The 12,957-nt window shown below is 38.6% G+C and overlaps 1 protein-coding gene across 1 annotated transcript; it reads left to right on the plus strand.

Moving 5' to 3' along the window:
* Positions 1 to 4,226: 4,226 nt before the first annotated feature.
* On the plus strand, positions 4,227 to 5,153 carry LOC101104526 (olfactory receptor 4C3D-like). Its single transcript, XM_004016766.4, has one exon. It carries the CDS (start codon positions 4,227 to 4,229, stop codon positions 5,151 to 5,153), a length of 927 nt encoding a protein of 308 aa, XP_004016815.2.
* Positions 5,154 to 12,957: the final 7,804 nt, after the last annotated feature.

The following is a 12,957-nucleotide window of genomic DNA, read 5'->3' on the forward strand; positions in this document are numbered from 1 at the left end:
ACTCTGCACCATGACCCATCTGTCTTAGGTGGCCCTACACAGCATGGCCTAATTTCATTGAGCTAGATAAGGCTGTGGTCCATGTGATTAGATTGATTATTTTTCTGTGATTGTGGTTTCAGTCTATCTGCCCTCTGATGCCCTCTCTAAGGGCCTACCATCTTACTGGAGTTACTCTTACCTTGGATGTGGGGTATCTCTTTATGGTTGCTCCAGCAAAGCGCAGCTGCTGCCCCTTACCTTGGACATGAGATATCTCCTCACAGCCTCCGCTACTGACCTTGGATGTGGGTATCTCCTCTTGGCTGCTTGCCTGGCTTTATATAAAAGTATTCCTGACTTGAACTGAATTTTGTTACCAAACAATTTTAATATCAGTTTTATCTCTTTTACTAGATAATTATAATGGGCCTTGCAGTTGGTGGCAATATATGAGTATCATGATACTTTAGTCATAAAAACATAATTTAAACATAATAGTCCTGTCCCAGGATTTAATGGCCTGGTTTCTTATTTCTCCATGGTAGATGTGTTCCTATTCCCTTTCTTATGTTTTGCTATATAAATTCTGAATGTTATTTCCTACTTTTAATACCTATATGGATATTATAGGATTACTTTCAAATGACAAATGCATTTTTATCATTTCTGAATATAATTGAAAAATAGATTTATTTTCATCATTATCATGTTCATCTATTTCCACAATTGACAGAACAAACAACTAGTACCATAAAATTTATCTGGTATGAAGCACTAAATTTATAATGAGGTTTGTAATTATCACTTAACATATAGCTGAATGCAATATTTAGAAATTTTGGCTACTATGAATGGTCATTAACATTGTTTAGTAGTGTCCTAGTCTTTGCTATCCCATGGACTCTAGCCCTCCAGGTTCCTCTGTCCATGAGATTTCCTAGGCAAAGATACTGGAATGGGTTGCCATTTCCTTTTCCAGCGGATCTTCCTGACCCAAGGACTGAACACGTCTCCTGCACTGGCAGACAGATTCTTTACTGCTGAGGCAACAGAGAAGCCTGTCATGAATGGTAGATCAGTTAAAATAAAATTATTGTTCAGTCCCTAAGCTGTGTCTGACTCTTTGCAACTCCTTTACCTACAGCATGCCAGGCTTCCCTGTCTTTCACTGTTTCTGGGAGTTTGCTCAGATTTATGTTCATTGAGTAGGTGGTGCTATCTAACTATCTCTTCAAAATAAAATAATATTAAAAATATTTAAAAATCTGGTAGTAATGTGCTGAAACATTTAATTTATAAATACCAAATACTCAGACTCTGTATTTAAGCTCATTTACTATCAAATAATCAAGTCCATATGTGTTCAACTTGTTGCTAGGTTTTTCTTTTGTAACTATGTTTTACAGAATCTGCCCAAATGTAGGAGACCTGGTATCAATTTCTATGTTGGGAAGATCCTCTGGATTGGAAATGGCAACCTGCTCTAGTACTCTTGCCTGGAGAATCCCATGGACAGAAGAGTTTGATTGGCTATGGTCCAAGGGGTCACAAAGAGTCAAACATGACTAACTAACCCTTTCACTTAAAGATGAAGCTTAAAATTAAAAAGGAATACTATAAAAGCACTTCTTTGATGTTGTTATGAGATAATTGGATTGTTAGCAAGACCTGCTAATGATGGAAAAATACCCATGAGTTCCAATTAGCCACATGTAAGAAACTTCATAGACTTTGCCCACAAATAGGATATATCATAGTGCTTTTAAGACTTATACAATGTATAATCAAGAGACAATGAGTTAGTTGAAATTTTTAATCTTATGACTTGACTTCTTTCCTGGGGAACGAACAGCTGCCTGGGGCCTGGTTCATGGCGCTAGGTCAGACATTTTCATAGGTGAGATTATTTTTTGAAATCACATAATCATATATTCTCAGGTATAAATGTATGTTCCAAATCATATAATCACTCCTCATCCAAATTTACCTGAGGTTTAAGATCTTCTTAAGCATAAAAACATCAAGAAATGTAGAATTGACTACAGTACTAAGCAATTTAGAAGTAAAATATTATAGAATCTTTTTTCTTATTGATATGTATTTAAATTAGTTTAGCTTATAATATAATTAGCTACAATGAATAAGTTAGAATAACTATACAATTAAAATATGCACCAAAAATTTTCCTCACTTAATATTACAACTGATAATTTTTTCATGGTATTGCACAATTTTAAAAGCATCTCTTTTAAAAACTAAATATTATTCAAAAGGATGCACTATATTTTATTTATCCTTTCCTCCACTGTGGAACATTCCACACCCTTTCTAAATTTTCCGCAGCTGTTAGTGATTGTGTTGAACATATTTGTGCATAATGATGTTTCTCTGAAACTATTTTACATTAACCTTTATTCTTAGAAAAAGTATTATGGAGCCAAAGAAAAATTTAAGAAGTAATTTATTTTGTTTCATAGCTGTTTATAAAGCATTTCTATGAATTGTGTCTAATTCTTACTTTGTTTACACTACCTCTTCTTTGATCTGCTGGGAGATCCCACTAAAGGAGGAGGAAGTTCAGTGAAGCTGCTGCGTTGTGTTCCCACATATGCACACAATTTTCATCTTGGAAAATTAAGAAAAAATAGTTCATATCTCTTTATTCTTGAAAAGACATGCTGTATGGAATATGTTTAATTATACTTATTTCTCTTCTCTTTGGCAAATTGATCACCCCAAATTGTATTAGTAACACATCCTGTAACCAGGAATGATGGGAGATGGATGCTGTGGGGAGACAGGAGAAGGCATGAGAATGCGTGGAGCAGAAACAAAGGAGTGGGAAGGCCATGCAGGTCATGGAGAGATGTGCTGCCACTCTGATGATACAATTTCAGGAATTAAGTTCATTCAATAGCATCACTTTTCAGGATCTTATGTGAGCAACATTCATTAATGTGCTCAGCAGGGGGTCAATAAATATTTGTTTGATGAAGGAATCTGTAGTAGGAGTTAATAGTAAGTAATGGATTTTATACATGTTTTGATAGTTGGTGTATTGATATATATGTTTATACATATAGTGTATTAGGTAATGCTCTAATTTATCTAGCAGAATATTTCTTTCTGTTCTTCTTGTTAAATTTTTATTGTTAGAGCTTTGAAAATAAGGATTTCCTATGCTTGATAAATCCTTGTGTATTGAACATCTATGAAAGTGTTTATGTTTTAATCCAAGTCTTCTATAGCTATAAATTTATATAATATGATCATGCTAAATTGTATGTGGAGCAGAATTTTGAAGAATTAAAAAAAATCAATAAACAAACACACCATCTTGAAAGAAAAATGACCCAATATGTGTACTTTCTTAGAAGCAATTAAATACTTTCATGCTTACTCTAAGGAGTGTGTCAGAAACTGTTATACTGGAGTGTAGCTTCCTTTAAAATGTTTATCTATTTCTTATAAAGTAGAGAGATTACAGATAAACAGAGCTGAAGGACAAGAGCACTTGAATTCCTGCTGAATTTATGGTTTGGGGAAGCAGACATATGCTTACCCTTAGAGAATGGCATTCAATACCAGCTCTTACTCATCACCCATTAGGTTTCAGGCACTGCAGACATGCCAGGCACTCTGGTAAGTGATGAATAGCTTATGTGTCCTGGTAGGTACACGGGTGCATGCATTTCCAAGGACTTATACACATCTCACTAAATTCACTCCATGTGATAGATATTTCTTGACCATATTTTTTTCTTTCCACAGTTTGACCTGAGGGTTGGAATATAAATTCTCATGGAAGAGGGAATAACTCTTGCCTGTGTATAGCACTTCTCAGCTTTTAAGAAACCTCTGAAAATTGCAATTTGTTACCTCACAGACACAAAGTAGGGCTTGGGAAGCATGGAGCACTGTGGTGACTTAGTCCAATGGAGTTGGAACCAGTAGGGGAATCCAAATCTCATTTAGACAGCCTCTACATGTCCCATGTAGACGGTGTTTTCTTGGCAAATTACACAACAAATACGGCCCTACTGATGTTTTACAGGTGACAGGTACTAGATGTCTGAAGAGATGCAAAATACTGTGGTGAAAATGAGAAAGACCTGACTCGAGTACAGGGCAAAAGTTCCAGGGGTATGTTGCACGGTGACTATTTTGTTCTAAGCAAGTCAGATCGCAAGCCTTTCATGATTAATGAGTATCATTCTTTACCCCAGGAAGCTGCTGCTTACCGAATGGATGTCCTCAGGCCTCCCAACAATGTGACGGAATTTGTTCTCCTGGGACTCACACGGAATCCACACGTGCAGAAAATACTCTTCATTGTCTTTCTGTTCATTTTCCTCTTCACTGTGCTGGCCAACCTGCTCATTGTCATCACCATCTCCCTCAGCCCCACGCTTTCTGCTCCCATGTACTTCCTTCTCACTTACTTGGCCTTATTAGATGCCTCCTTCACATCTGTTACCACCCCCAAACTGATTGTTGACCTACTTCATCAAAGAGGAATCATCTCATGGCGAGGCTGCCTGACTCAGATCTTTTCGGAGCACTTCCTGGCAGCATCAGAGGTCATCGTCCTCACTGTCATGGCCTATGACCGCTACGTGGCCATCTGCAAGCCTCTGCACTACACGACCATCATGCGACAGGGGCTCTGCCAGCTCCTGGTGGTGGTGGCCTGGATCGGGGGGATCCTGCATGCCACCGTGCAGATTCTTTTCACCATGGACTTGACCTTCTGCGGTCCCAATGTCATTGACCACTTCATGTGTGATTTCTTCTCACTGTTGGAACTTGCCTGCAGCAACACCTACATACCTGGAATGGTGGTGGCAGCCAACAGTGGGGGCATGTGCTTGCTTATTTTTTCCATGCTGCTCATCTCCTATACAGTTATCCTGAGCTCTCTGAAATCCCACGGCTCTGAAGGACGACGCAGAGCCCTCTCCACATGTGGCGCCCACTTTACAGTAGTGGTGCTCTTTTTTCTGCCTTGTGTGTTCACCTACACACGTCCTGTGGCCGCTTACCCTGTGGACAAGTGGGTGACTATGTTCTCTGCAATCCTCACTCCCATGTTAAATCCTATCATTTACACAGTGAGAAACGTGGAGGTGAAAAAAGCCATGAGGAATCTGTTGAAGAGAAGAGTAGTTTAGGTTGTTCAGAATGCCAATAAAGTGATGATTTATATACACAGGGGTGATTAAGTGCAAATACTCAGTTGCTAAGTCATGCCAGACTCTTTGCAACCCCATAGACTGTCACCAGCCAGACTCCTCTGTCCATGGGATTTCCCAGGTAAGAATACTGGAGAGTGTTGCCATTTCCTTCACCAGAGGGTCTGTGCAACCCGGGGATCAAACCAAACTTGCCTGTTATTCTGAACATCTCCTGACTTTCTACTTTTGCATTCCAATCCCCTATAATAAAAAGGAGATCTTTTTTTGGTATTAGATCTAGAAGCTCTTGTAGGTCTTCCCAGAACCAATCAACTTCAAGTTCTTCAGCTTCAGCAGTTGGGACATAAACTTGCACTACACTGATGTCAAATGGTTTGCCTTGGAAGCAAACTGAGATGATTCTGTTGTTTTAGAGACTGCCCAAATACTGCATTTCTTACTCTTTTTTCTAACTCTGGGGCTACTCCATTTCTTCTAAGGGATTCTTCTCCACAGTAGTAGACATAATGGTCATCTCAATTAAATTCAAGTCCCTTTTAGTTCATTGATTTCTAAGATGTCTGTGTTCAATGTTGCCATCTCCTGCTTGACCACATCCAATTAACCTTGAACCCTGGACCTAACATTTAAGGTTTCTATGTGATATTTTTCCTTACAGCATCAGACTTTGCTACCAGAAGCATCCACAATTGAGTGTCATTTTTGCTTTGGCCCAGCCACTTCATTCTTCCTGAAGCTATTAGTAACTGCCCTCCGTGCTTCCCCGGTAGCATGTTAGATCCCTTCTGACCGGGGGGTGCTCATCTTCTAGTGTCATATCTTTTTGCCTTTTCATACCGTTCATGGGGTTCCCCTGGTAGGTTGCCATTTCTTCCTCCAGTGGACCATATTTTGTCAGAACTCTTCACTATGATCCATCCATCTTGGGTGGCCCTGCATGGCATGGCTTATAGCTGGCTTACAGCTGGCTTATAGCCTGCTTATAGCCTGCTTATAGCCGGCTTACAGCTTCACTGAGTTGTGCAGACTGCTTTGTCAAGACAAGGTTGTGATCCACGAAGGGACTGAATAAGACTATAACTACTTTATTAAATTGTCACTATCTCTGTTGTAAAATCTATTATATGAATATAATACTCATGTAAGAAGAAACTTTCATATATTACCCTGTTTATTAATTACAGTATCCTCAGCCATAGCATATTTAGTGTATTAAAATAGGTAGCACTATGCAATTTAATAATTGGATAAATATTTAAACACTATATCTGAATTGGTGGTAAATTTTTATATATAGACTGAACATCAAGGCAGAGTATATTGAATACTAAATAAAAAGAGAGAAAAACTTGCAATGACAAGTGGAAAAATACATGATAACAGCTGGTCTGGTGCTTTGTTCTTAACTGTAAATGGTCTGAAAATAGTTACAAAATATTTTTTCTTCTATCACTGTCACATCTTCAGTTCAGTTCAGTCGCTTAGTTGTGTTCAACTCTTTGTGACCCCATGGACTGCAGCACTCCAGGCTTCCCTGTCCAACACCAACTCCCAGAGACTGCTCAGATTCATGGCCATTGAGTTGGTGATGCCATCCAACCATCTCATCACACCTTGCAGACCTTAATCAGTGATATGGTTTAGTAGTGTTTCTACACAGAGGATGAGATGGTTGGATTCCATCACGGACTCAATGGACATGAGTCTGAGCAAGTTCTGGGAGACAGTGAAGGACAGGGAAGCCTGGCATGCTGCAGTCCATGGGCTCACAAAGAGTTGGACACGACTGAGAGACTGAACTAGACTGAACTGAAGCTGGAGATTATTGAGGGAGACATTGCATGCACAGCTCACAAAGAGTTGGGCACGACTGAGCGACTGAACAACAACATAATTTTTAAATTTAGTGGAAAAATCCCAGTGTACTTAATTGAGCAAGAATCAGTTTTGGACAGATTCCAATGATATGTGTAGCTAGAAATGGATAAAATATACAGTGATCTTCATCTCTATTGGGACAAAAAGATGATACCCTTTTAAGAAATGTTATAAAATTTGGGGGAGATCCTTCATTAGCCTTAAAGCAATGCATAAAAGAAAGAAAATAAAACACAATAATGGCTCCCAAAATTTCAAGTCATCTAGTCTGGTCACACCAACATGACAGAATGAGAAGAACTAGGCAACTGAATGGTATTTTCTATTTTGGAGTTAATAGGAAAAGCAGTTACTAAAATAAATTTCCCTAGGGAGTAATCTTCAGTGTAAATAATAACAGTTTTCTGAATAATCAGAGACTCCATGGAGAAAATGGAGACACAGTTAAATGGAATAAAATATTTCTACAAATAATAATGCAGTCTCTCACACTATCTTGTCATCATGGATGAAAGATGAATTTAGAGTAACTTAAAAAGTCTTCAGTCACACAGAAGCCTCCACATCACATCACATCAAGCCTCCAAATGGCGACAAAAACACCTAATATTGGGAACTGGGCTTCACAACTGTGCAACTTTATTATGTAAGACATTAAATTATTCTGAAATAAATAAAGCTTTGATTCCAATTCTGGTTTTATCATTTAACATGTTTGACTTTTGGGAAATTAATGAGATGGGGTAAGCCTCAGGTTCTTTGAATAAAAAAATGGAGATTTCTGTCTTATTAGAGTAAATGTTGAAAGTGATACATTAGACTGTAGCACAGGAAAGATACAATCAGAACAAGATTGAAAGAGAATCAATAGTTTCAGCCCCTTCAGGATAACAAACGGTTAGAAGTGGAACAAAGGTCGACCTAGCTCTCAGGAGGCTGCTGCAGAGGCCAGGATGGAGCTGGGGCAGGAATGATCAAATCAGGGATACCTTCTGAAAGTAGAGACAACTCAATTTGCCAAAGGCATGAGTGAGTCATAGGAAATCAATCAGGGAGTGAAGAACACTGAGATTTATTGTCTGAGCAATGGCATTGAAGTGGGTACCACTTAACAAGATAGGGTACAGTTTTACATTGTGGAAATTTTAAATTATGTATTATATATACTAAATTGATATTCAAATGCAGATGCCCAAAATTGGAGATATGGCATGCAAAACTTTGAAAATAAGGGTAGATGTCAGAGCTAGAGATGCAGCATTTGATAACATCAGCATTCATAGGTCAGGAAATGGGAACATCCAAGTAAAGAGCCCCTGAAAGACATCTCAGTGATTTCTTGTACAAGCCAAGTCAATGATCTTCTATTCACAGTTTGACCTATTCATGCTTGATGTGTAAATTCCTTTGTGCTTCAATAATTTTGCCTTTGTGACTTCATGATGGTACATATTTCCATATAATTCCCTTTCCATCTTTATTTGTTCTATCACTGTTTCTTTAAATCTGAACTAAATTCTTTAATTTCTGTTTGATGGATATATTCCTACCCTGTAACCCTTAGTATTTTGCCAATATTTTTATAATAGCTGTTTTTCCATTAGGCTGTTCTCTTTTGGTTCTTGTATATTCACCTATACACGTCCTGTGGCCATTTACCCTGTGGACAAGTGGGTGACTATGTTCTTTGCAATCCTCTGTCCCATGTTAAATCCTATCATTTACACAGTGAGCAACACAGAAGTGAAAAAAGCTGTGAGGAATCCGTTGAAGAGGAGACTCACTTAGGATATTCAGGATGCCAGGAAAGTGATTATTTGTATACATAGGAAGGGTTACACCTGTTTTAGATTGTGAAAAAAAGTTAATAAATTTTGCAGATCACTGATGAAAAAGAAAGACCTATAAAATAATATTTGTTGAATATTTAGTAACAGATTGGTATTTATTTGGCATTTTGATAACTTTTAAATTGCCTTGTTAAGGCTTCAATATTCACATTCATAGTTTCAGAATACTTAATTTAATTGAAACAACAACAATAAACTCCTAGTTCAATAATTGTAGAGTATATTAGTCTCCAGTGTTTTATTGCTGCTTTTCCAAATTCTCACATATGTTACATGTATAAAATTGATTTTTCCGTAGGATGTTCATGTTAGAATCCATGTTATTTTCTTAGGCTATCATAAATCCAGTAAATGAAAATTTTTGATAGATATACGGGAAAGGGACAGATGAGGAATGAAAAATTCAATGTGATTTTTTTTCTGTAAATTTATGAAATTCAACAAAAGAAACAACCACAAAAGGAGGAAACAATAATTCCCAATCTAATTCTTTTATTAGCACAAAAACTAATCCAGAATTTTGAAATTACTCTTCATTTGCTCTGAAATATCTTTAAATATCTTTATGGTTCACATTTTTCTTGAAGATAAGGGAAATATTTTCTTTTTCTGTACCAAGAATTGAGCCATTTGAAACTGGGGTAAGGGGTTCAGTTCAGCTCAGTCACTCAGTCGCGTCCGACTCTTAGTGATCCCAAGGACTTCCAAGGACTCAAGCGATACCAGGCCTCCCTGTCCATCACCAACTCCTGGAGTTTACCGTAACTGATGTCCATTGAGTCAGTGATGCCATCCAACCATCTCATCCTCTGTCATCCCCTCTCCTCCAGCCTTCAATCTTTCCCAGCATCAGGGTCTTTTAAAATGAGTCGGCTCTTCCCATCAGGTGGCCAAAGTATTAGAGTTTCAGCTTCAACATCAGTCCTTCTAATGAACACCCAGGACTGACTTCCTTAGGATGGACAGGTTGGATCTCCTTGCAGTCCAAGGGACTCTCAAGGCTCTTCTCCAACACCACAGTTCAAAAGCATCAATTCTTTGGCACTGGGTTTTCTTTATAGTCCAACTCTCACATCCATACATGACCACTGGGAAAACCATAGCCTTGACTAGAGAGACATTTGTTGACAAGGTAATATCTATGCTTTTTAATATGCTATTTAAGTTAGTCATAACTTTTCTCCCAAGGAGTAAGCATTTTTTCATTTCGTGGCTGCAGTCATGATCTGTAATGATTTTGGAGCCCACAAAAATAGTCTGACACTGTTTCCACTGTTTCTCTATCTATTTGCCATGAAGTGATGGGACCAGATGCCATGATCTTAGTTTACTGAATGTTGAGTTTTAAGCCAACTTTTTCACTCTCCTCTTTCACTTTCATCAAGAGGCTTTTAGCTCTTCTTCACTTTCTGCCATAAGGGTGGTGTCCTCTGCATATCTGAGGTGATTGCTATTTCTCCCGGCAATCTTGATTCCAGCTTGTGCTTTCTCCAGCCCAGTGTTTTCTCATGATGTACTCTGCATATAAGTAAAATAAGCAAGGTGACAATATACAGCCTGGACATACACCTTTTCCTATTTGGAACCAGTCTGTTGTTCCATGTCCAGTTCTAATTGTTGCTTCTTGACCTGCATACAGACTTCTCAAGAGGCAGGTCAGATGGTCTGGTATTTCCATCTCTCTCACAATTGTCCAGTTTATTGTGATCCACACAGTCAAAGGCTTTGGCATAGTCAATAAAGCAGAAATAGATGTTTTCTGGAACTCTCTTGATTTTTGATGATTCAGCAGATGTTGGCAATTTGATCTCTGGTTCCTCTGCCTTTTCTAAACTAGCTTTAACATCAGGAAGTTCATGGTTCAAGTATTGCTGAAGTCTGGCTTGGAGAATTTTGAGCATTACTTTACTAGCATGTGAAATGAGTGCAATTGTGTGGTAGTTTGAATATTCTTTGGCATTGCCTTTCTTTGGGATTGGAATGAAAACTGACGTTTTCCAGTCCTGTGGCCACTGCTGAGTTTTCCAAATTGGCTGGCATATTGAGTGCAGCACTTTCACAGCATCATCTTTAAAGATTTGAAATAGCTCAACTCGAATTCCATCACTCCCACTAGCTTTGTTTGTATTGCTGCTTCCTAAGGCCCACTTGACTTCACATTCCAGGATGTCTGGCTCTAGTTGAGTGTTCACACCATCATGGTTATCTGAGTCATGAATATCGTTTTTTTTTTGGGGGGGGGGGTAAACGCTTTTTATTAAATTTCAACAAGAGGTATATGTTTAGGTTCTAAAGGTATTGCTCTGTAGGTCTGATAAATTTATTTACATCACATGATCATTTCATTATCCATCAGACACATTCACCTCAGTTTATCCATGTCCTAAGCTGGTAGTTTCATTTTTATTATCCCCATTTTACAGAGAACAAATTGAAGCCAAGAGATATTCACTTCCTTCACATCACATGTTTCCCTCGTTAGTGTGTCAGGAACTATTCCAGTGGAATCCAGCTTCCTTTCAAAAGTTTCAGCAATGAACTTCCAATTCAGGTCTTTCAAACTCAGTCTCACTTATTTTCAAATGAAACATTGCTGTCTGTTTTATGTTTAGGCCTATGGATGAGGAAAATGTCTGCAGTCTTAATGATTTACTTTGTTGCTTAGTTGTGTCTGGCTCTTTGAGACCCCATGGATTGTCCATGGAACTCTCCAGGCCAGAATACTGGAGTGAGTAGCCTTTCCCATCTCCAGGGGATCTTCCCAACTCAGGGATCAAACCCAGGTCTCCTGCATTGCAGGCAGATTCTTTACCAGCTGAACCACAAGAGAAGCCCAAGAATACTGGAGTGGGTTGCCTATCCCTTCTCCAGGGGATCTTCCTGACCCAGGAATTGAATGGAGGCCTCCTGCATTGCAGGCAGATTCTTTACCAACATAAAGAAAGCCCATGTTCTTCAAGAAGATAGTGTTAAATCTGTCGCAGCCTCTTCTCACATGTAGCAATATATTTCAGCATTACAATTTTCTCTCTTTCTCTCTCTCTCTCTTTTTTCCCCTCATTTTGGCATATTTGGCTATGCCAACTCACTTTTACAAAAGGCCAATGTTAGTATGGTAATAGATTTGTTTCTTTCTCAGAAAAGCAAAAATCTTCTTCTATTTCTTTCCATTAGTGAAATCGAGTACTAATGTTAGTCTTCAGTGACCCAAAGGACTGTAGCTTGCCAGGCTCCTCTGTCATTGGGATTCACCAGGGAAGAATACTGGACTGGGTTGCTTTGCCCTCCTCCAGGGGATCTGCTCAACCCAGGAATCTAGCTGGTTCACCTGGGAAGCCCTTTAAGCTGTGAAAATGATCAAGTTTACAATTAATAATGATAATTAAGCATTTCAAGAGTCTAGACTTAAATAATATGTGGTTCATTTTTTCTTGTGACTGTTAGAAATTAGCTGAGCATAATTCAGGTGTAAGAATGGGGAAACTCCTGAATAAATATTGCTTCTACTCTAAGACTAAAGGGAGGATCTGAGGAGGAAAACTGAGGCCAATGGTTGGGTCTTAGGGGCTATATGAAGGGCTTGCTGGAAGGGTGAGATATTTAATGAGGTGTATATTATAAATTGTCAACAGAAAACTTAAAAGATTTCAGAGCTGAAGATGGGAATATAAGGCCATCTGGCTTTGTCAGTTGGAGACTTGCTGGCTTATGAGTAAGTTTAAGGCATATTAAGATGTCCCATCATACTCATCATCAAGAATGTCTCTTGAAGACTAACAGCCACCTAATTATTTCAAATTAAAAAAAAATAAAACATATAAGGATGCAAGTGTGTTTCCTTAATATTAATGAGATTAAATGTGCGGATCTTTATGTAAGGATCAGTTCAGTTTAGTTCGGTCACTCAGTCGTGTCCAACTCTTTGCGACCCCATGAATCGCAGCACGCCAGGCCTCCCTGTCCATCACCAACTCCTGGAGTTCACCCAGACTCACATCCATTGAGTCAGTGACGCCATCCAGCCATCTCATCCTCGGTCGTTCCCTTCTCCT

Source organism: Ovis aries, chromosome 15 (genome assembly GCF_016772045.2).
Source record: "Ovis aries strain OAR_USU_Benz2616 breed Rambouillet chromosome 15, ARS-UI_Ramb_v3.0, whole genome shotgun sequence".
NCBI lineage: Eukaryota > Metazoa > Chordata > Mammalia > Artiodactyla > Bovidae > Ovis > Ovis aries.